At 35.7% G+C, this 25,236-nt stretch overlaps 1 protein-coding gene across 6 annotated transcripts in view; it reads left to right on the forward strand.

Annotated features, from left to right (window-relative positions):
• Positions 1-25,236, forward strand: part of HACE1 (HECT domain and ankyrin repeat containing E3 ubiquitin protein ligase 1) — a 94,608-nt gene that overhangs the window by 10,255 nt on the left and 59,117 nt on the right. For 5 of the 6 annotated variants that reach the window (XM_059942018.1, XM_059942021.1, XM_059942020.1 and 2 more), the window contains 3 exons: positions 4,636-4,711; positions 10,784-10,915; positions 21,830-21,912. In XM_059942018.1, coding sequence (XP_059798001.1) covers positions 4,636-4,711; positions 10,784-10,915; positions 21,830-21,912 — 291 coding nt within the window. Of the gene's footprint in view, positions 1-4,635; positions 4,712-10,783; positions 10,916-21,829; positions 21,913-25,236 lie in introns of those variants that run through there. The other variant, XM_059942017.1, reaches the window with a different exon arrangement.

The following is a 25,236-nucleotide window of genomic DNA, read 5'->3' on the forward strand; positions in this document are numbered from 1 at the left end:
CTTTGGCTCTAATTTCTCTATAAGTTCAAATTTGTCTAGACTGAAGCAGAAGTCATAGGTGAATTCTACCCCTTTTGCTGGTCTATCTGGTTTATGGGGGTTTTTGTTTTGTCCCCTCATCTATCGTTGTCAGAGGGGTAGAGTATTTCTCTTGGCCTGCTTTAGTGTTTCTGTCTTCAGCCATCAGTGCATTAATACTAAATTGCCCTCCTTTCCAGTGGAAAACCCAGTAAGCTGCCTCTGAGCACGTGGATGACTGGTCCCTGTGTCATTTGGGTTACCATAAACTTCTTATAATTGTTGCAGTGTCTGGGCAGGAAAATAGTTGTTTCCTGTACAGTAGGATCCAGCATTGCTTATGATTGTATGAGAATATAAAAAAGGAAGACTTAAAAATTATTGTGTATCCTTACGTTGCATATTGGTCAGATTTGAAACATTTTTTCTTTTTTCTTTTTTAAAAATTTTTTTGCCGCACCGGGATGTGGGATCTTAGTTCTTCAACCAGGGATTGAACCCGCGCCCCCTGCAGTGGAAGTGTGGAGTCTTAACCACTGGACTGCCGGGGAAGTCCCAGAAACATTTTTTCTTTATTTTTTGGGCTAGATTGTGAGCTCATAAAGGGCAGAACTCATGTGTTAGTTAACATTTTAGCTCCATTCTAAGCAAAATTGGTGTGTACTTAGTTGGTCTTTTTGATTTACTCAGGGTTCTGGAAAATAGCAATAATGATTATTAAGTAAGAGAAAGGATATAGTTCTCTCATATTGCCCCGTACCTTTTGCAGTTCATTTTTGGGAGGGGGATTATGGATTGCTGCTTTTCTTCAACAACCTCCACCCTAAACACTTCTTTGGAGCTTTTTCCCTGGTACAGTCCCACCTAAGTGTTTATTTTGACAATATGCCAGTGGTCCACGACAGGCTTCTGAATAGATTTTAGAAATCCAGCAATATGGGTGCAGACACACACACACACACACACACACACACAGACACATAATTTAAACAATGCAATATTAATTTTAATAAGACTTTCTGGTCTGTTGCCTCACGTTATTGAACATTTATTTTCTAAGGTTTTCATAACAATGTGTTAGATGAAGGAACTTTGTAAACTTTTGAACTTAAAAGTTTACGCAGAGCTTTATTTTCTTCCATTTCTTTGATTATAAAGCTGATTTTAAATGACATTTAACCTCATTTTATATATAAAAAAATCAAAGCAAGGAAAGTAATTTGTTTTCTTTTAAAAGGTTTATTCAGTTAATAAAAATTTTAGCTATTGATTATAAGATTTAATAATTAGTAATCAGCTGTGCTTAGTACTGAGTTGATTAAAGAAATATGATATAATCCATGGCACGAAGATATTTATTATCTGAGTAAATAGTTATATATAGTACATGTATTATGTACATTCTCTGTATGTCATATATATATATATAGCATACTTGCAAAGGGTTCCTGGACCCAGTTCCACTGTGTGTGTGTGTGTGTGTGTGTGTGTGTGTGTGTGTGTGTGTGTGTGTAGGCTTCCCCATACCAACAAGCAATTCTCGGATGCCAGCAAAGTGTCCTAGAAGTCAGCTCAATTCTGACACTATGTACCTTCAGGTAGAAGCAGATTCTGTAGGTAAAGGGCTCAGTCCTATAAGACCACTCTCTACTTCAGATGCCATTTGCAAGCTCAGTCACAAGTGGTGCTTCTGACTGACTGGCTACAAATTGGAGGTTCCGACAACCCCCTCCAACTCAGGATTCCAGTCAAAAGTCCAGGTTGTTACCAGTACTTTTGACTAACTGGCTATAAATCAGAGGTTCCCACGATCCCTTTCTTGGGTTCAATTAATTTGCTAGAATGGCTCACAGAACTCAGGAAAATCTGTTTGTTTACTCACTGGATTACTGATTTATTATAAAAGGGTATTAAAGGATACAAATCAATAGCCAAATGAAGAGACAGATACACAGGGTGAGGTCCTGAACAAAGAAGGTCCCGGCATGGTCACACGGAGAAACATTTTGATTCCCATCCGGGAAGCTCTCCCTGAAAGGGACAAAAAGCTCTCCTTCTGGGTCTTTATGCAGGCTTCATTACATAGTCATGATTGACTTAAATCATTGGCCACTAGCAGTTGGTTCAACCTCCAGGTGCTCTCCCCTCCCTGGAAATCGGGGTGGGACTGAAAGTACCCTGTAGTCATGTGGTTGGTTCTCCTGGCAACCAACCCCCACCCTTGGGTGGGACCCAAAATTCACCTTCCCTGAAACGTTTTCAGGTAATGAGGTCCATTGCCCTTAATTGCTTAGGAAATTCCAAGGGTTTGGGAGCTGTGACCCAAAAAGTGTGGATTAAGACCAAATATATGTTTTTCCTATAAATCACAGTATCTCAATACTCATATTAATACTATATATACTATATTGTGTAACATTATACATAATATGCTATTATACATACCCTATTTTATATATATATATATATATATATATCGTTTACTCAACTAGATCATAAACTTTTTCATGCCATGGATTAAATCATATTTCCTTAATTTAATACTGAGCATAGTTAAGCATATACATAAAAAGCATATTTTATTTATTTATATATATATATATATATATATATATATATATATATATATATATATATATATGGTGTGTGTATCACTTTGTTTCCAAAGCATGAATTTTCATTTAATTATTTAATGAAGGGGAAATTGAGATAAATACTGAAGAGTGACTAGGAATGGCTCAGGCTAGGAGGAAACATTGTGAGCAAAATGAAGTGGTAGGCAGTTCAAAAGGCAGCAAAGGACTTCTGTAGACGTGTCTCAAATTAAGATACGTAGATGGCCAGTAAGAACATGAAAAGAGGCTCAATACCCCTAATCAGGGAAATGCAAATTAAAACTACAGTGAGATACCAACTCACACTCATTAGTATGGCTATCAGAAAAACAGTGTTGACAGAATGACAAGTATTGATGAGGATGTGGAGAAATTGGAACCCTTGTGCTCTGTTGGTGGGAAAGGAAAATGGTACAGATGCTCTGAAAACTAGTTTGGTGCTTCCTCAAAAAATAAAAAATAGGATTATCATATGGGAAATTCCTTGGCTGTACAGTGGTTGGGATTCCTCGCTTTCACTGCTGAAACCCAGGTTCAATCCCTTGGTCAGGGAGCTAGAATCACACAAGCTGCATGGCGTGGCCAAAAAAAAAAAAAAAAAAAAAAAAAGAATTACCATATGATCCAACAGTCCCACTTCTGGGTATATAACCCCCCAAAATTTGTCACAGGGTCTTGCAGAAATATTTGTATACTTGAGCTCATAGCAGTATGATTCATAATAGCTAAAACAAAAAGAATCTATGTGTCCATTGACAGATGCATGGATAAGCAAAATGTGGTATATACATACAATGGAATATTATTCAGCCTTAAAAAGGAAAGAAATTCTGACATATGCTACAACATGGATGAACCTTGAGGACGTTATACTAAGTGAAATAAGCCAATCACAGAAAGACAAACTGTATGATTCCACTTTTATGAGGTACTTAGATAAGCCCAAATCATATATATAGAAAGTAGAATAGTGGTTGCCAGGGGCTAGCAGGAGAGGGAATGGGGAGTTACTGTTTAATGGATATAGAATTTCAGCTTTGCAAGCTGAAAAGAGTTCTTGAGATGGATGGTGGTGATGGTTGCACAACAATATGAATATACTTAATATCACTGAACTGTACACTTAAAAATGGTTAAGATGATAAATTTATGTTATGTGTATTTTACCACAGTAAAATAAATTGAAAAAAAAGTGAAGTAGGGGAATGAATAGATAGGCATTTTATTAATTTTGTGGTTTTTATAACTCATCTTAGTATTTTAAATATTTTGCAATCAAGAATGTAGGGTACGGGCTTCCCTGGTGGTGCAGTGGTTGAGAATCTGCCTGCCAGTGCAGGGGACACGGGTTCGAGCCTTGCTCTGGGAAGATCCTACATGCCGCGGAGCAGCTGGGCCCGTGAGCCACAATTACTGAGCCTGCGCATCTGGAGCCTGTGCTCCGCAACAAGAGAGGCCGCGATAGTGAGAGGCCCGCGCACCGCGATGAAGAGTGGCCCCCGCTTGCCGCAACTAGAGAAAAGCCCTCGCACAGAAATGAAGACCCAACACAGCCAAAAATAAATAAATAAATTAATTAATTAAAAAAAAAAGATATTCAGTCTTTAAAAAAAAAAAAAAAAAAGAATGTAGGGTACAACATTGAGACATCATTTTACTCTGTCCATTCCCCTTCCATTAGACTTATATTGTCTGACATTTCTAATGAAGATTACTATTCCAAATATTCTGTCAACTCTAGAAATTTCTCAGCATTTTGAATGATGAATTTGTCCCAATGGCATGAAAACCTCATTGTGCCTTTTCTTTATCCTATTATCTTTGAGTCATAGAAAAAATTTTGTGTTTTGTTTCAGATGTTATAGTACTTATTTAAATATTGCAGATGGAAGTTGATATTTGCCATTAATTAATGTTGAGTATAGTTACTATTTCAGTAAAATAATTGTCATTTGTTTATTTTTCTAGTACCAGTTATCTGTGACTGTCTCTTTCTTTTCAGGCAGAAGAAATGCATGAGTAAATTATTAGAATACAGTGCTGATGTCAACATTTGTAATAATGAAGGCCTTACAGCAGTAAGTGCTAAGAATTTTTATCTGTGATTTTAAAAATACTTTTTAGAAAATAATATTGAAGGTGATAGTAATGCAAAGTGTAGTACAAGTATTTGTGCAGTTACTTCTTTGTGGTAATTGAGAAGATACAGAATGATTTGAGACACAGTTCTCAGCTATATTTATTAAGAGAAGTTATGGTTCACCATGTTTCTCCTTTCCCCTTATTTTTTAACTTTATGACCTTTCATTTATTTTGAAGTCTTGATCCCCTAGCTTTTGTCACTGACTTTCAAGGGAGTTTGTAGGAGCATCTCCGCTAAGGTGTGTTATGAGTTCATTATAGGACAGCTGTTTTTCATTATGTCCTTTTAAATTCTTTTACTATGTACATGGTAGGAAAATTTGGATGGCTGTGTTTTTATAACTCATCTTAGTTTTAAAAAGGAAAGGAATGAAAAAAAAAAAGGTAATAAAAGGTAACTAAGGGAATGATCACTCACCTGTACTCCTTGCACTCAGAGATAATCACTGTTAATATTTTAGCCTGTATCCTTTCAGACTTGTTATATCTTACTTAAACTAGTATTTTTATCCTTTTTGCCATGTCACTTTCTTTTCAAAAATATGATTATATTTTTTTGATCCACATAGATATTATAGGGAGGGTGGTGTGGGATATTTCTGAAGAGATTGTTGAAATCCAAAAATTTTAATCATATTGTCATTTAATGGAGCATATTTGATTTAGAAGTAGAGATAAAATAGAATTATGTGATTACTGAGAAATTGTTTTGACATTGTGACAGAAATAAATTTTGTTAAATTTTACCTTCCTGTATGTGAGGTGATGGAGATTTTAATTAACTGGATAGTGGAAATCCTTTCACAATGTATATCAAATCATTGTGATGTATACTTTAAATGTCTTACAGTTTTGTCAATTATACCTCAATAAAGCTGAACTTTTTTTTTTTTTAACCTTCCTTTGGTAGTTTTTGTAGATTTTGAATCTTTTAATTTGTGAATAAAGAAGAATATTGAGTATTTACATACCATGCTAGTTTTCAAGGCCTTTCTGATTAAAATTTTTTTTTCAGTGGGCAGGGAGGGAGCTGAGGCATAAAAAACCAGCTTTCCTAAGATGTGAGTTATTCTGAGAATGACTTGTTAAAGATTAAGTTCAATCATGATTATTATATGGAATTCACAATTCCTATGATAATCTACATTTTTGTTACATAGTAACAGTGTAACACCATTTACTCTGTAAAGAAAAACTGTATTCCAGATATCTACAGGATGCTATAGTGATATGGTAGGTACCACAGAGGGTTATAAAACTATGGAATTGACATAGCTCTATCCTTAGGACACTCTCTAGTATAGGCAAGATAAGATGCTCAGTACTAACATAGTCTGTTTAATCGCATAAGTTTTTATCTGCTAATTTTCCCCCTTCACTCCTGAACTTTAAGGGAAGTGGGATATAAAATTTTTTTAAAATAAAATTTTTATTAAAAAATTACTCATGCATGTATTTAAAGAGTCAAATGATTCTACAAGGCTTATTATATAAAAACAGTCTCAGCTCTTTTTCTGCCTGAGACCAATCTCAGTGTTCTGTCCTGTGGCCCTGATTGGTGTGGTGTGCCTCCTTCTCTTAGAAACAATTCTGGCCACCAAGCATGTTCCTGCCTAGTCCCAGATCACATGATGGAATTAATTCAACAGCCAGGCACATTGACCCCATCAGCTGAAGGAAGCTAGCTAGGATGGTGGAAATGTGTTGCTGCAGAATTGAATAGTGGCCGCCAAGCATGTGGGGCAGTAAAGTCAAGCACTCCTGAGATGGAAGAACCTTCAGTGGGGAGTCAAGATCCCCAGGATTTTTCATATAAAAGGAGAGAACTGTTGACTGCATACTTTGTAGGCTGATCACCCTCACAAAGGACTCCTCATGTTTCTTCATTCATTTGTTCTTTGAACAGGATTTTCTTGGATTGTGGTGGCCCCCAAGCTGTAAGCTTATTCAGCTTTCTGCTTTGCAGAGAACTGCTTGTCTCTTTCTTGGTATGCACTCCTGACGCTGCGGTATTGAGCGTATTGAGCGTAAAAAAGGAAAATGGCTTGCGGCCAGTTTCGTTCCAGGTGCCTGCTCTGGATCTAAGAGCCCCTGGTTGTTCCCCAGAAGAAGGACGTGCTGCCCTGAGGGGGAAGTCTGTATCTCCAAAGAACGGCCCATAAGGCATGCTGACGCATAGATAGTGGTGCATAGATAGTGGCGCATAGATAGTGGCGCATAGATAGTGGCGACAGAATTATGTGGAAATACAAGGTTTACTGATTTGTTGCCTAGTGTTCGTTCCGTGCTGAACCTATATATACATTCATGCTCTTTGAATAAACTTGCTTTGCAACCATCAGTTGTCTTGGCCCTTCTGACCCCATACTGGTGCTTTTCAGTTCCTTACCCCTCACCGCCAGGAACTTCTAGCTTTCTGCAGCCGGTCTGCGGCATTGGATACCTATTATGTGCTAGGCACTTCACTGGTATGGGGTTAGAGCAGTAATTTGACTGACCAAGTCCTTGTCTTCCCCAAACTTCCAAGGAAGTCAGGATAGTCGACAGGCAACGGTGACACACTGTAATGAATGTTAACATAGGTGATGGAGATGCTGTAGAAGTCAGAGCAGGGGACCCATCCTCACCAGTGGCGTTGGAGGAGGCATCCCAGGGAAGTATCACAAGAGCTGAGGCCAAAGGGACAAACAGAAGTTAGACTAGTGTAAGTGGTGATTGTGAGGTTGGGAGTGGTAGTGGGGTTCTAGCTCTGTGGAATAGGTTGGCAAGGGCTTGGAGATGCAAGAGAGCATGCTATGTTGGAGCAGTGAGCTTAACTGGTGTTCAGGTACCCCTGGGGGTTCATGAAGACTTCCAAAGGTCTGTAGCATGGATAGTTAAGGGGGTCACTTTCCAGGTCTTCAGCCTTTATATGTGTGCTCCTTCCTCAAGCTGATCTACTCAAGAACACCTTGCCCTTCCCACCTTCACCTTCAAAATCACTCTTCTATCACTTTTATGTTTTTATTTACTTTTATTATTTATTTATTTATTTATTTATTAAATTGAAGCATAGATGATTTACAGTACTCTTAACTGAGCCTTTTGTAGTACGGAAGTTTTAAATTTTGATGTTCAGTATATCAGTTTTTCCGTTTATGGATTGTGTTTTTGGTATCAGGTTTAGGAACTCTTTGCCTAGCTGTACATTCTGAAGATTTTCTCCTATCTTTTTCAAAAAGCTTTATACTTTTACATTTTACATCTAAGCCTGTGATCTATTTTGAGCTAATATTTGTCTGTGATGCTTAAGTCAAGGCTTATTTTTTTTTACCTATGGAGTCTAGTTACTCGCACTGTTTGTTGAAAAGGCTATATACTTCCTGCGTGAAATTGGTTTTGTCTCTCTCTCAAAAATCTTTTGGGCATATTTGTATGGGGTTATTTCTGGGTCCTCAGTTCTGTTCCAGTGATCTGTCTGTCCCTTTGCCAATACCATGCTGTCTTGATTACTTTAGCTATATAGTAAGTCTTAATATCAGGTAGAGTAATTCCTCCCACTTTATTTTTCTTTGTCAAGATTGTGTTAGCTACTCTGGTTCTTTACCTATCCATATACATTTTAGAATAAACTTGTCTATGACAAAAAACCTTGCTGAGATTTTTTATTGGAATTGCATTAAGCCTATAGATCAATTTGGGGAGAATTGACATCTTTACTATGTTGAGTCTTCCAATCTATAAACACAGTATGTCTCTCCGTTTATTTAGGTCTTTGATTTCTTTCATCAGAATTTTGTATTATTCAGCTTACAGATCTTGTGCATGTTTTAAGTGTATAGCTAGGTATTTTATTTTCTTTGGAGCAATTGTAAGTGACATTGTTTTTATTTTTATTTTTTAATTTTTTAAAAATTTATTTTATTTATTTATTTTTGGCTGCGTTGGGTCTTCGTTGCTGCGCACAGGCTTTCTCTTCTTGCGGTGAGCTGGGGCTACTCTTTGTTGCAATGCGCGGGCTTCTCATTGCAGTGGCTTCTCGTTGCGGACCACGGGCTCTAGGCATGCGGGCTTCAGTAGTTGTGACATGCAGGCTCAGTAGTTGTGGCACACGGGCTTAGTTGCTCCGTGGCATGTGGGATCTTCCAGCACCAGGGGTCAAACCATTGGCAGGTGGATTCTTAACCACTGCACCACCAGGGAAGTCCCGTGACATTGTTTTTAATTTTTATTTCTGCATGTTCTTTGATAGTACATGGAAATGCAGTTGCCTTTTATGTGTTGATCATGTAGCCTGTGACCTTGCTGAACTCACTTATTAGTTCTAGGAGTTTTTGGTAGATTCCTTGGGATCTTCTACATAGACAGTCATGTCATCTGCAAATGGAGATAGTTTTATCTTTTCCTTTCCAATCTGTATGTCTTTTATTTCTGTTTCTTCCTTTATCGAACCTTAACATTTTTTTTTGTTTTCTAAATACGTGTTGTTAGTTCATTACTAGACTTCCCTGAGCGTTGTACATATCCTCATAGCATGTGTTTGGTACCTTTCAGCTTCTTGAATAGTTTTGAAGGAGTCTGTTATGGAGACTGCTGTTCTCTAAGTGAGACTGGTTGATTTCTAGGCCTGCTTTACAGCGTTATTTGGGATATCTCTTCACCATTATCCTGGAGATTCCTTTGCCTTTCTCTTGTTTTGGGTTTTTATTTATAGGCATACCTCAGAGATACTGTGGGTTCTGTTCCTGACCATGTCAATAAAATGAATACTGCGATAAAGCAAGTCATACAAATATTTTGGTTTCCCAGTGCATATAAAAGTTATATGTAACTTCAAGAAGTGCAGCAGAGTGTTACTACCTATTCTTGAGCCTTTTGGGAGTTCTGTGATCTGAATCTACCTTCTTGGTGCTCTATTACTGGTTTAGGATTCAGCTCTTTGTTCTGACAATTCAGACAGAAGTTTCCAGCTTCCAAAATGTGTTGCTCTTGTATTCTCTCCTTTTCTTTTTCTTAATAGGTCTGTCCTTTAAGAAAAAGTACTCTTTGCTGTCATTTCAGTGATGTTTGGGGAAGAAGTAGGAGCTAATGCATGGGTTCAGAGTTACCGTTTTAAAACAAAAGTTTCATGATATATACATATTTTAAAATTTATTTATTTATTTTTGGCTGCATTAGGTCTTCACTGCTGCACGTGGGCTTTCTTTAGTTGCGTCGAGCAGGGGCCACTCCTCGCCGCGGCGTGCAGGCCTCCCATTGCGGTGCCTCTCTTGTTGCGGAGCACGGGCTCCAGTAGTTGTGGCACGCGGGCTCCAGAGTGCAGGCTCAGCAGCTGTGGCGCAAGGGCCCAGCTGCCCTGCGGCATGTGGGATCCTCCCGGACCAGGGCTCGAACCCGTGTCCCCTGCATTGGCAGGCGGACTCTTAACCACTGCGCCACTAGGGAAGCCCCATGATATATTTTTTTAATGGAAAAAAAGTCAGATGAAAAATGCATGGGCAGCATAGTCCAAAGTTTTAACATTGATTATCTTTGTGTGGTAGACTTATAGGTGTTTTATATTTTTTTTAGTCCTCCCCATATATGTTATTTATATATGTTACATGCATTATGTGTAAAATATAGGAAGTAAAGAATATGACACCTACTGTCATATTAATTACTTTTTAACTTATGTTTGTTTCTGGGGGAGGAAAAATATCCAGTACCTCTTCTCTAGAGATAATCTATACATACAGTCCATGGTCATCTAAGAAGCAGAGTATTTGGTGATCCTAAGTTTAGGATTTTTAACTACTTTGAAACCATGAAATGCTTGATTTTGAAGTACATGGTGGTGTAACCTACATCCTCATGCATATTTTTTCCCCATATAAAAATATAGGAAAAAAGTATATTGGCTTAAATTTTAATTTTAATCTTTAGTGTGCATGTCATGCTCAGAGTTGAGAAATAATTGCATTATTTATCTGCTGTGTTTATATGAAACACTCTTGGACAAATGTTAAGTAACCTAAATGGCTGCACAGATACACTGGCTGGCTGTGAATGGGCGGACAGAACTACTCCATGACCTTGTACAACACGTCAGTGACGTCGATGTTGAGGACGCGATGGGGCAGACAGCGCTGCATGTGGCCTGCCAGAACGGTCACAAGACGGTAAATAAAGCCTCGAGGACTTTAAATTAAGTTGCATGTGTTTAAACTTTGAATTCATGAAAAGTTTTCCACTGTGTATAATTGGAAACATGAAGCAAAATCTTATAACATTTTCTGTGTCATGTGGTCTTCTGATTAACATATTCTATGTGGATAAAAGGAACAGAAAATAGTGTTTTTAAATATGTTTAAGGTATTTGTAATTTGGATTTCAATTTTATTTCTGATTCATAGATTCTAATAGCTGAATATTTTAAATTTTAAATGTAGTATGTTCACATATAATAATTTTAACAGTTCATAATGTTTATTCTGTCCTCAGTTTTATCAAATAACTTTTTCATATTTTTTACCGTTTGCATATTTTTACCCTTAAGCCTAAAGTTTTGGAATTAGTGAAGAAAGTGAGGTCTGACATTGCTTAAATAGTTCAACTTGGATTATCATATATTTCTGCTCTCTTGGAATATGATTTAAGTGCTAGAGTCACAGCTGTTTTCTTCCTTACTTTTGATTTCTAAAATCATGCATTTGTTTTAGGCAGTACTTTCCTTTTATCCCTATGTATAAACATTTGGCTTTTAAAATTGCTAATAGTTTTCTCTCTCATTAGAAGACTGCTGCCTTATTTAAAGATTGTTAGCTTAAGATTTTAGATTGAATTTCTGCTTTTTGTAATTTCCTATCCTGGTTACTTTCATTTTTTTCCCACATTTAACATTATTGATAATAGAATATTATTTATTTACTAACTAAACAACAAAAACCAATTGAAAACAAAAAAACTCCACCAGCATCTACAAAGATACAGAAGTTTGCTTGTTTATATTTAGTTTTTTGTATACACTCTGAGTCTTATCTTTTTGTTGGGAGAATTCCTAGTGGAATCTGGATTTCTGCCCCTGCAAACACTTTTTTCCTAACCTAGGTTCAGGATGTCAGATCCTACGTATTTAGATGCTTTATGTATGACCTCAATTCATAGAATATTGCACTTCTTTTAAGATAGTGAGCTCAAGGTCGACATTGTCTTATGTTTAATAAGAGTTGGATAAAAGGAAAGATATATGCTTTTTTTTTTCTTTCCTGGCATTTCTTCTGAACGCCAATGTTCGTTTTTATTCTTTTGTCTTTTATCATCTGAAAACTAACCCATTTGTATTCAAGGACTATTCCTTTTCATTACCTTTTACTTTCTCCATGTCAGTACTACTAAATTTAAGAAGTATTCTGTGCGGAAAAAAAAATCATCTGAAATGTTCTAATCTTGACTGGCCCCAGTAAGCAACTGCTGCCTGTTAGAGAAAGAGTCCTGCTGGTTGCTCTTACAGGACAGAAAAGCACCCGCTTTAATATAAATACTCTCTGCCGTTAACAAATGAGTGGCGTGTCATTTACTAAGATTGTAAACCTACCTGTTGCCTGGGAACTTGTGTAGTAAAAAACTGGAATTCAGATTAGGAATTACCTACAAAGGCTAATTTTAGCTGCCTTAAGCCAGTGAAGAAACAAGAATTACGCAAAAAACCTTGGTTCAAAACATGTGCATTACAGGGTGCATTAAAAATTTAGAATTGCCTTCTGAAGTTATTGAAGAGTAGTTAGTATAAGTATAATACACTCCATATGGTTTACAACCTAAAGCAGGCGTGGTAAAGTAAGGGAGAATTCCTCACAGTCAAATGCCTTTGAAGAATTGTATTTTCAGAAGATTTATAGGGGGCCTGAATTCACTGTGGTGATGGGCTTCACAGGGTGAGATTTTGCAGGTATGGTGCAGGAGGAAGAGGACAAAAAGTCATGTTGACTTGTGATTGATTGTATTAGTGAGTGAGATTCCTTTCTGTCATAGTTGGTCCATTATAGTTATCTGTGAGGATCGTATACAAAGGGAATGTTTAGCACTATTTTCCAATTCATTGTATGCACCTTTAATCCTTCAATAGGGCAAAAAGGAATCTTGAAAAATTAGGCCATCTCCTAGCCTCCAGGCTGAATTATACGTCTAAAAATCTGTGTTGATAGTTGTGCTATTATTACCTATGTGTCATAATTACTCATGTATTTCTGGGACATGTTCAGATCTCAGTGGATGAGAATATTCTTTTATCTTGAGTTGGATATGATTTAAGAGCTCTGAGATATGTTATTACAGGGTATATATTATTGATTTTGTTTTTAGCCCTTCGTATATCTTTCCATAAGTTGAACACTGAGTCTAAAATGCTTTGTCAGATATCAGCAAATGAAAATGGCCTTTTCACTGTCTCAAAGTAGTCAGTTTTTGCATAAATTCATTGAAAGGTCTTCAAAACTTGTGTCCATGTAGACATATACCAGTGCACATAGGTGTCAAGATTTATATATATTGGTTATATATTTATTTTATAGAATAAAATGTAAAACTTTAAAGGGGGAAAGAAACTCCCTTAAAAATATTCTCAAAAGCACATCAGCTCATTTCAAATTAAAGAGGATGATATGATAAAGAAATCCTCTGAAATTTACTTTCTATTCTCATTTTAAGGTAAATCTCAAGAATGCATGAAAAGATTTTAAACAACTGGCTAAGAGCTCTAAAGCTTTGTAGAATTTATAATTGAATACTGTATTCTTGCTTTGATGACAAATAATTTTTAGATTTACATGACTTTTTTACAGATAAAAGATTTGGAAGAAAGATTGATTTTGTCATAACTAAGAAATTGAGTAATTTTTGCCATGATTTCCTATAGATGCATCTGTTTAATTACAGGTAAACCGAGATAAGGGTCTCTTCATCATCTTGTTGGAAGGAAGTGATTTGGGCAGTTGAAGAGTGCAGCGTGACCATTTTTGTCCTTGTAACATAATAGCACTATGATTTTAAACGACTTCTATTCCTATTTTAAAATGATCAGATGAAAGAAATGATCATAACAACTCCTTAATAATTTAATTTTTTATAAATTTCCTTAGGTCAGCTGTTACTAGCTATACAATACCAGAATTATGGTTTGTCTTTGGATATTGATTTAAAATAAAAAAAAATTTGAGAATTTGGTTATTCATCTGGCTTATTATATAGTCTTTGGCAACTTTTTCTTCCCCTGCCTTTATCTACCTCTTAAGATATAATCTGCTGATTACACAATTAAGGAAAGTGTTGTGAATATTTTGGAAGATACTTAAGAGTAATGATAGTATTAGTACTGTTACTACCATTATTAATATTGATGATGTGATTCTGTAAGAACAGTACAAAGAGCAGTATCTGGACTCTTCATTCATTTGCTCTTATGCAGTAAGCTAGGCCCAATGTGTTGTTTGATTTTTAATCTCATTTTTAGGAAGTGTAGTAAAACCTAATATTATCTACATAGGTATAATTGACTCCATTTTTTTTTTGGCCATAAATTGAACTTACTTTCTGGTAATTTTTTTCTTTGCCATTAAGTCTTTAAGATTTATTGATGTGTTGAATTGCCACAAATGGTTGATTACTGTTTTCCTGGAATAACTTGGACTTAGAAACTCTAGAGAACTGTTAAACTGTTCAATCTCAATTTCTATTAGTTAAAGTACACAGCAGGATTCGTTTTTGGACTAATTTCAGTTCACTTAAGGAAATTTTATTTATTTATTTTTTTATAAATTTATTTATTTATTTATTTATTTATGGCTGTGTTGGGTCTTCGTTTCTGTGCGAGGGCTTTCTCTAGTTGTGGCGAGCGGGGGCCACTCTTCATCGCGGTGCGCGGGCCTCTCACTGTCGCGGTCTCTCTTGTTGCGGAGCACAGGTTCCAGACGCACAGGCTCAGCAATTGTGGCTCACGGGCCTAGTTGCTCCGCGGCATGTGGGATCTTCCCAGACCAGGGCTCGAACCCGTGTCCCCTGCATTGGCAGGCAGATTCTCAACCACTGCACCACCAGGGAAGCCCGGAAATTTTATTTTTATCACAATAGACTTCATATTGCTAAATTTAGGTAACTGAATATGAAGGTTCACAAACAATATGAAATGATAGTTGAACCCTACTTAGAGTAGATTATCTTTGATAGAACTGACTGCATTTTTTTTTTTTTTTTAACTGAAATTGTAGGCTTGTTAAGGAACAGTGCTCATCTACGTTCAGTCAGCTCTCTTGATATCTTTAGCCAGCTTCCAAGCTTTTCATCCAGAGAATTACAGGGCAACCATGCAAACTTAATTGAAAGCTTTTGCAAAAACATTAACTAGATTCAGCCTTGAAGCATGAAGGTAGATGTACTTAACATTTCAGGATATGTTTTTAGGTTCAGAGTAATTTTATTTATTCTAATGTTAGAATTCTCCTTTCATCACTTCTGAGAAATGTGAGCAAATAATAGGAAGTTCTATTACTGTGATTCTTTTTCTAACACAACTGGGTAATATTGATTTTTTGCTAGGTATTACATAAGGGTTCAAAGTCTTGATAGGCTTAGGTGGACAGGTTTCTAGAGAAGACCTATAAACACCAGTCACTGACTAGTGAGTTGGACATTTTTCTTAGTGCATAAGTTGTTTGTGCATTGCTGTCCTGTCATCAGAATTACTTTTAATAAGAGATGAAAGATGCTTTTTTTGTTGTTTGGCTATCATTGTTTTAGTAAATGAGAATACAACTTATGTTGTATGGTTTAATATTGGTTTTTACTTATGGTTTAATATTGAATATCTATTCCTTTCTACTTTGGTCAGTGTCGTTCAGAGAGTTGACATTGACAAAGTAGAGCTGCCTTGGATTTCTTGCTTTGTAACTTATCAGTGCATTGGGTACAGGTGGTCTTGGTTAGTCACTGCCTTCAATTAAATGACTTTTGAGATTGACCCAAACATTAGCTTTGCACATTAGTTTTCCACTCAGGATGTTGTTTTATCATCTGAAAGGTCATGACGTCTGTTGAAAGTGTGCTGTTTCTTAAGGATTTCTTGAAGGCCATGTGAAAATCGCCTTTCAATGCTTTTCTTTCAGTATTCCTTCCCAGCTCTTCCTTACTCTGTAAGGAGGAAGACTCCCATTGTAGATTATCTAGGAATAGGATAATAGTGTGTTTTTTTTGTTTTTGTTTTTTAAGGGGGAGAGGGTTGGACAGGGAATTTGAAGGTCTGAATTATTTTAAAAACATATTTTGGTGATCTGTATTATACACATAAAATGATTTTAGTTCAGTGTACTTCTTAAAATTATGTTATATTAACTTGAAAAATACAGGTAATCAGCTCTCAGCCACAGATATTTGTTAGTATACTTTTACATGTTTACATTTACTAAATTGTAAGCTGCTGAGCTTAATTTTTGCAAGTAAATCAGAAGCCATAAAAGTTTGAAAACAGAGGAACTTATGACTGTTGTAAATTACAGTGATTTATTTTGGACTTCATGGCTTATAGTCTGTTAAACAGACACAATGCAGTTTTCACAGAAGTGCTTGTGTGTAGGGGTTTAGGGGTGAGAAATTTGCTAAAACAAATTGAATCCAAATCTGTCATAGAGAATCCTATCAGTTTTTCTGGATAGCACGAGTCACCATCTAGCATACTACATATTTTATTTCTCATGTCCCTTTGTTTTCCTTTTCCACTAGAATGTAAGCTTCATGAAGGCAGGTGTTTGTCCATTTTGTTCATTGCTGTGACTCTAACATCTAGCACATACTACTAGCACATACCAACATTGAAATTTTTGTTGAAAGATGAAGTGGGCTAGTCAAATGCAGTATCATTCCAAGCAGTTTTTTCTGCCATTTTCTTTCCATTTCTAAATGTTTGTAATTTTTTTCTTTTGTACCTTTAAGTGAAGCGTATACTGATAGTGCTGATTCTTATAAAAGATAGTATCTGGTTTGTTTATTGCTGAAAATTTCTGCTTTTGAGACTCCTTAGGGATTGTAGTGGTTGAATACAGAATTTATTCTCTTTGATTTTGTTTTGCCTTATGCTTCTGTATAATTTAAAATCTTCAAGTAGTATTGTTTCTTCAAGGGCTTTTATGTTTTTAATTTAATAAATAGTTTCCTCCACCTGAATTCTCCTAGTTTCAAAGTTATTTTGCCCTTCGTTTACATAGACTGGAAATTTAAAAAAAACGAAACTTTTAAGTTATGTGACTTTCTTGCTTCTTTTATTATGCTATTTAATCAATAATTGAATTCTGTGTTATCCTTACTCCTCCTGTTTCAGAGATTTTACAAAAAGAAATCGGCAAACATTTTTTTTAAATCACAAAGATTGATCACTTTTCACTCATGTCAGTGCTGCAAGGCAATTTTTTTTACTCTTTACATTCAAATCCCTTTATGTGTTTTTTTTTCTTCTTACTCTGAGGGAAATGGGTTTTTCTCCCTCTTTGACTTCAGGCAACATTTTATCTACAAGTGAACTATTGAAAGCTTTTAAAAAATATGTGTTTCTTTAAATAGTTGTATATTTTGAGGATCTTAATTGAGATAATTTTGTTAAAACAGAAAAGCAGATTTATGAATGTAAAAGAAAATGCTGGAATGAGCTTTTCCACTTTATTAATCAAGTATTTTTCTCTGTTAAGAACAGAATTTTTAATGTATTCATAGGATATTTCCTGTGTACAAGGGTATGATAGAAACGTATGACACAGAAGTATTTGTGTGTAGGGGTTTAGGGCTGAGAAATTTGCTAAAACAAATCATGCTGTCTTGCTATGATTTGCCTGAAGTTTGTCTTACCACTTTGTAGAGGAATATGTTAGTCTAATGTTAGTCTAATGGCTAATTTGTTTTACTGTTAGCTCTACAGTATAAATAAAAATACAGAAATACTGTAAAAAGTATGTGAATTTAGAAATGGCATTATTTAAAAACTAAACGGAAATAACTGTCTAGGCTCTTGAGCTTGACTCTCAAATAGTTATTTAGTAGGGAATTAGTAGATCATCTGTGATTAATGTAGCTTATGAAGATATGCCAAATTAGCCAGAATACTATTTAGTATTCTGAATTTAGAAAAATTAGAATTTCTGTTTTTTGGTAAATTGCCTAGTGGTTATGACCATGGGCTTAGGTTTTAATCCCCGCTCCCCTGTTTATTTGTGTGTTGGGGTGCGTATTACTTGACCTCTTTGAGATTCAGTTTCCTACTTGTGAAAGTGCAGAGAAGGATATCAACTTCCCATCAGGATGCAGTAAATGAAATGATAAATGCTTATTAGCTCAGTATCCAGGCACATGCTAAGGTTATTCATACTATTATATCATTATATAGTTTTAACAATTATATAATTTTTATGAATGCATAGTATGTTTTGTTAATAATTACTTTATTTCAGCTTCTCTCTGGATTGCTGGGTTTTAATTGAATATTAATACGTATTTTTGATATAATTGCTTTTATCTGTTTTATCTCTCCTGAGCCTTTTTGAGAGATGGCTTACTGTCTATATAATTTCTGTAACAGTCAGTGAAAATTATTGCTGCTATCCATCTCACTTCTGATTTGGGACCACATACACACAACTTCTAGGTCAGATATCAAAAAGGGCAAAGCCATGATCAAAAGGCTCCAGTGGGCCTTGCCTTATAAAATAATAACCTAAATGCTTATTTTCTTATATTTTTGAGAGCAGTACTTGACTGCTTGACCACAGTTTAAGAATTATATAGCTGATAATAAAGTTTTATGTAACAATGTTTCTATTACATAGATTTTCAAATTCCTCCTGAGATAGAAGTAAATTCAAATAGTAATAATACATGAATACTATATCTTAAAATATTTTATTTTTATCAAAATCTTTGTAATAAAAAATTATAGTCCTTTAAATCACCCTTCTCTGTCAATTCACAATCACTAGGCAGCAATTTTCAGCTCTTTTAGCTTTTCTTCTGGTATCTATTTCCATGTAATATGCTTCTACTGCTCTTTCTCCATTTATGACTTTTAGATATCACTGAATCATTTCTTGTTATGGTGAGTGAGGGTTTAACTCATTTAAATCCTCTTCCCATGCCCTGTCGCCCCATTTCTAAAATTAATTATATCATAAATTTTAATGAGACAATATTAGTTGCATATACAGTTAGGTAAATGTTGTTTACTGCTGAGTCAAGTAGTGAACTATAATAACATTTTCTACTAGGGTGACTATTAGCTTAGCTCAGTTTTTTTTTTTTATTTTTTGGTGAATCAGTAGTTCTTCCTATATGCTCCCACAGAATCTTTCTCAGTACTGTTTTCTTCAAAGACAAATTCATTAGATAATGTCACTCCATTGTTTTTCTCTAAACCTGGGAATTTCTTAATATCTCCTGTGTTTGATCTTCAGTATTCTAGATTACACATCTTCTATTTTGATGTATTGCCTTGTTTGGAGGAGGATATCCTCCAGTAGCTTCTTGAGAAAAGGTACGTTGGAGGTAATTTTTTTGGAAATCTTACATAGCTAAGCCTATTTCTTATTTAAAAGCATATATTTGAATGATAGTGTGGCTGGCTATAGAATTCTACATTGGAAGTCATTCACCTTACAATTTTGAGGGCATTTCACCTTTTAAATTTCAGTGTTGCTGTTGAAAAGTTTAATGTCAATCTGAATTCTGTTTATCTCTGGAATCTTATATCCCCAGTATTATGAAATTTCACTTCGATGTGCCTTGTTGAAGGTCTTTTAATTTATTAGACTGGACACTGGTGAGCCTTTTCAATCTGGCAACTTGTGTCCTTCAGTTCTGGGAAATTTTTTGGTATTATTTCTTGATTACTTCCTTTTGGTCTCCCACCTCCTTCATTTTCTTTATTCTCAATTTCTACAGTGACTCCCTGGATTGATCTACTAGTTTTCTCATTTTTCCTGTTTTCTTTGTCTTTTTGTTTCTTGTAGAATTTTTCAACGTTGTATTTCTAACTTCTATTGAATTTTTATTTCTTCCATCATATTTTTGATATCTTATTCTCTGAATATTTTTCCCCCAGCATCTTGTTTTTGTCCCATGGATAGTATTTTTTCTTTTCTCTCTGAGGGTATCAGTTACTTTTCTAATTTTTGTTGCTGTTTTTTTGGTTCCCTTTATTGTCTTTATTTTTCTTACTTCCTTTTTCTGTTTGTTTTTCAGGTTAGAGGCCTGCTTCAGTTGTCTCTTAAACGTTGTCTGTCCATTCATGTATAGTGGTGAGGCACTGAAATGGGGCTGAAAGCATTGTGTACATGAGCTGGGTTTGTTGACTGGTCTCACTGTACGTCAAGGTTTTTTAATCTAGGCACTATTGATATTTGGGGCCTGAACATTCTTTGTTGTGGGGCCTGTATGTAGATTGTCGGATGTTTAGACATACCCTGGCCTCTACCCACTAGCTGCCAATTGGACCCTCCCTTCTCCAGTAATGAAAATCAAAAAAGTCTCCCAGCATTGCTGAATGTCCCCTTGTGGCCAACCGGGCTATTTCACTGGTGACTGTAATGCCAGTATCAGTCAGACTTCTCTGGTGCCACTTTCCAGATAGCAAACTTTCAGTCCCTCCTGCTTAAGCTTTTATGCCTGGCTACTGGATTTCTGGGAGCCTAGCGGAGCATGGGGGCTGGAGGTTTTCACTTAATTAGTTGTTTTCAGCATGGCTGCTCATCCCTGCTCTTCCCTGTATTTCTTGTCTGCCAGTCCAGAGCCTCACTATTCACTTTGTCCAGATAATAAACCTCCCTACTTCCAAGACAGATAGGGAGGGATAGTGGCTAACTGTATGGGATGGGGAGGAAGGGTCCTGGGGGAGGGCCCAGCTGTTAGGTTTTCAACTACTTCTCCTGTCTTAGCTCTATGTGACTATCCCTGTCTTCCAAGATACCTGTTACTTCCAATTCCTGTGTTGTGTGTGTGTGTTCGGTAGTGAGAATTTGGTGGTTTCTTGTTGGAATCTGCATTTGCAGACACTTAAGACTTCAGCTTTCTTTGATCTGCTAAGTCAGTTACTCTTCTTTCACTTGCTTGCCATTTCCCTAAAACTTCTGACTTATCTAGTATGTGTTGTATTCTTTGCTGTTCTTCCTTTGAGTTTGTAGTCTTAATATTTTGCTGACATTGTACTAGGTTTTAGAGCAGCAATAAAGATGAACATGTGTGTTCAATCCAGAAGTAATTATTAAACAGTCTAATTCCAAAAACATTTAAGTTTTTACATCTTGTCTTCCTTTTTGCAGGAGAAACTCAAATGAAGATCATAGGAATTAAAACCAGAAAAGATTCTCTTTTTTAAGGTTTTTCAGGCAAGCCTTGCCGTATTCCTAATCATCAGATATTTATTTTTTAAATTTTATATTAGCTTATTTTCCCTTAGTACACATCAAATGATTGCAGAAGTAGAGCTTAGGGGACAGTCAGAGAAACTGAGTCAGTATTGGCGACTGTCAGTAGCAAAAGGACTTCTTAGCTTTTTAATATTTTGTACTTTAATAATTGTGCTCTTTGAATTTTGAGAAAGTTAGAGCTCTGGTACCAACTCTTTGTTTTTAGAGGCAAAAAACTGTTTGTTTTTTTTTTAAACTCTGGTTTTTAAATTCAGGTATCTAGAGCAGCACTATCCAGTGCTGCCACATGTGGCTATTTAAACTTAATTATAATAAAATAAAATTTAAAATTCTGTTCCTCAGTTGTGCTAGCCACATTTCAAGTTCTTTGGTAGCTACTACACATGTCAGTGATTTTCTAGAACCTTCCCAGGTTAACACAATTTACATTACATTGATAATTCCACATATACTGTGTAGTGCCTGAGGCTCAGAGCTTACCAAAAAGTGGAATTTGTTCAGCCATCATAATTGGCATGTTCCTACTCTTTCTTGTTTGAAGCTTCAGGTTGTGGTAAGAACTTTCCTTATATGGACTAAAATTGTGATAACTGTGTCTTTGTTTAACTTCTCTGGCTTTACTTTTGTTTCTTTTTCCCCCAGACAGTGCAATGCTTGCTAGACAGTGGTGCTGATATTAACAGGCCGAATGTATCAGGAGCCACTCCATTGTACTTTGCTTGCAGGTATGATAATTTATATTGCCAGATGCTCTCATTAAAGAATGTTGAATCTGCTATATTTCCAAACACAAACATTTGTGTGTATTTTCTAAAACTCTCCTCTTTTCCTAGAAATACTATGCTCCCTTTTAAGATGAAGTATATAGCATTACGGTTCTGTTACTTAACTGCATGATGAAAAGTGTTTTATATTGCCAGTGTTTTTATATATTGTAAGTGGGAGAGCTTTTGATTTACTTGATTACTTAGATTTTAGAATTACTTAGTAATAAAAAAGATATACCAATAATCCAGTAATTTTCATAGTTTTCTTTATCAAGTATCAAGTTAGTTCCAATGGGATAAGCTATTAAAGTATGCCTTAGTTCAGAGCCATGTCTTTGCTTTCTCTGGATTTGTAACTTTAAAAAATTTCTTGAATCATTCTTGTTAGATATTGAATTATGCATTAAGTTGTTTTTACACTCTGTCCTGGTTCATTTTCTTTTTTCTTTTTTTCTGGTTCATTTTCCTAAAGCATACGTTTTGTTCATTGATTCATTCATGTAATAAGCATTTAGTTAGCATTCACTGTGTGCCATGCATTATTATAGGCATTAGTGATACAGTAATAAATAAACCCCAGTCCTTAAGGAGCTAACAGTGAAATAATTATACACATACCCGCCCCCCCCCCCCCCCATAATATGTTATGTAAATTTAGTTGCAATTAGGAGCAGTTCACGATACACTTGATTTTTCTTTTTGGTTTAGATTATAGGAATTGTAGTATTTATTTAGGCTCTATTTTAGATATAATGCTCTCCAGAAAGCTCCTCTTTTCTTATCCTTTTTCCTGTTTTATGTCATTTTACTGGAGGTTTGTTTTATGTTTTATTTTTATTAATTTTTTTGGCTGCACCATGTGGCTTGCAGGATTTTAGTTCCCCGGCCAGGGGTCAAACCTGGGCGCTGGCATTGAAAAGTGCTGAGTCCTAACAACTGGACTGCCAGGGAATTCCCTGGAGCTTTGTTTAAGATGAAAGATCTGCTTTTCTTCTCGTTTAGCTTTTCTTTAGGGTCTCTGATGTTGCTTTGGTCTGACTGATTCAAATCATCATTAAACAGCCTTGAATTAGAATACAAGGACTTTTGGACCTCTAGACTTCTTGATCTTACCTGAATCCAAGCTTTTTCTTATGTTATACTTACAATTTGATTGCTTGGCTAGAACACAAATTCCTTTTTTAGTGTCCTGAATTTATGAATAATATCATTGTTTGATTCCCTGAAATCATATCCTGTCTTGAGGGGTTATCTTTAGATCAGACCTTTCTTTGAAGCTTCAGATTTGAATGGCCATCTACCTGATATACATCATCACTTGCAAGTCTCATAGAATCTCAGATATTAGCGTGTCCAAAGTATAGCTTCTGATTTCCTTTTCAAACCTTTCCTCCAGTTTTTCTCATCTCAGTCATTGGAACCCTTATCTTCTCAGTTGTGTAAACCAGAAACTAGGTCATTATTTTTTATTTCTGTCTCTCTCTCTGACCCTCAACTTGGAATATATTAGTAAGTTCTGTAAATTCCACTTTCAGAATACATTCTGAATCTCATTACTGCTCTCCACCTCACTAAACCACCTTAAAGTTGTTACTTCTTGTCTAGAATACTGCAGTAGTCTCTTAACTGGTCTTCCAGATTCCTCTGTTGTTTCCCTCCCTTCTGTTCTTTCATCAGAAGCCAAAGTGACCTTCTAAAAAATGAATCGGCTGTTGTCACTTTGTGCTTAAACCTTGTATTTAAACTTCTCAGTGCTTCTTTGTTGCATTTCCAATAAAATCCAAACTCTGCCTTCTTCCACGTGACCTGCATGGTCTGACCCTGCTTAGCTCACTGTGCTTCAGCTACATTGGTTCTCTTTGACTTCCCCCAATACATCAGACTTTTTCCAGCAGGCTTTTCTGTGTGCTGTTTATTTTGCCTGAAACGTTCTTCCGTAGACTTTTTATGTGGCTGACTCCATGTCAGTGCTTCACTGTTACTTTTTAGGAAAGAATTCCTGGTCAATCTAGGTAGGCCTCTCCCCATATTTCCTATCCCAGTATCATGATCACTTCTTTCGTAGCACTTTGTATTTTATAGTGTTTATGTCCTTGTTTATAGTGTGTCTCCCCTGCTAGACTGAAAGCCCAATGAAAGCAAGAATTTTGTCTTATTCATCACTTTATATTCCATGTGTAGTACAGTGCTTTGTGCTTAGATGCTTAGTAAATGTTTTTGAATGAGTGAATCACTATAGTTACGTTTTTGAAAAATATATAAAATAATGCCATGTATACTGGTAAAATATAGGTATATATTAGTGTTCACATAACTGTGATATTTGTATAGTTAGTCTGAGCATAGGGTTATGGTAAAAGAATTTTTTAGAAGTACTTTCTGCTAGTCTTGTATACCCATCATTAAGTTTTAATCTAGCAAACCTTAGATCTCTTTGAACGAAGATGGCTAAGCAAATATGATTAAAATAGAAACTAGAATATAAATTCTTCATTGTTGCAGGATGATAAATATGGAACATGGAAAATGGTTCATTTTGTAGGCAGACTTCTAATTATATTCATGATATCTAGATAGAGGTATACATTAAAAATTATAAATTATTCCCAATGTATTGTCTCTGATAAATGAAAGGGAAAGGAATGTGAGAAATAGAACAACTTGATCCTGCAGACAAGTTATAGGGGTCTAAGATAAAAAGCTGAACTTAATGTAAATTTTTATTGTTGAGGGATGTTACTACATATGTCATATGTCTAATTCAGGGATTAACTGCTAAAACTGTTTTCTTTAAATCGAAAAGGTATTGAAATATATAGGAGGCAGGGTTCAAATCCCATCCCCAAAGCTATGCAACTTTAGTCAAGTTTCTTGACCTCTGAAGCTTTGTTTCTTTGTAAAGTGGAAATGCTGATATCTGCCTCGTGGGACTATAGTGATAATTAAATGAGGTGGCTTGTATAAAGCATCCCGCAGAGGATTTTATACTTAGTAGTTGGTAGGTGCTCACTAAGCTCTAGAACACTTTTCCGCACCCAGTAAGCACAAAGTTGCATTGTCCTCTTTCAATTTCATTGCAATGCATGGTTTTCTAAGAAATTTGACTCTTATCCCATCATACAGGCAGGCCTTTTCTTTTTTCCTTTGTATTCTAGTCTAATTCTGAGCACTATTTAATAAAGTAATGCTTCTGTGAGTGAGTCATTTCAGATTGATTTTGACCTAAAATTATGACAGGAACTATTTCCCAGCCACTTTTCCTCTCTAGGTATTTTGTACAAG

The sequence above is a fragment of the Balaenoptera ricei genome, chromosome 12, assembly GCF_028023285.1.
Source record: "Balaenoptera ricei isolate mBalRic1 chromosome 12, mBalRic1.hap2, whole genome shotgun sequence".
NCBI lineage: Eukaryota > Metazoa > Chordata > Mammalia > Artiodactyla > Balaenopteridae > Balaenoptera > Balaenoptera ricei.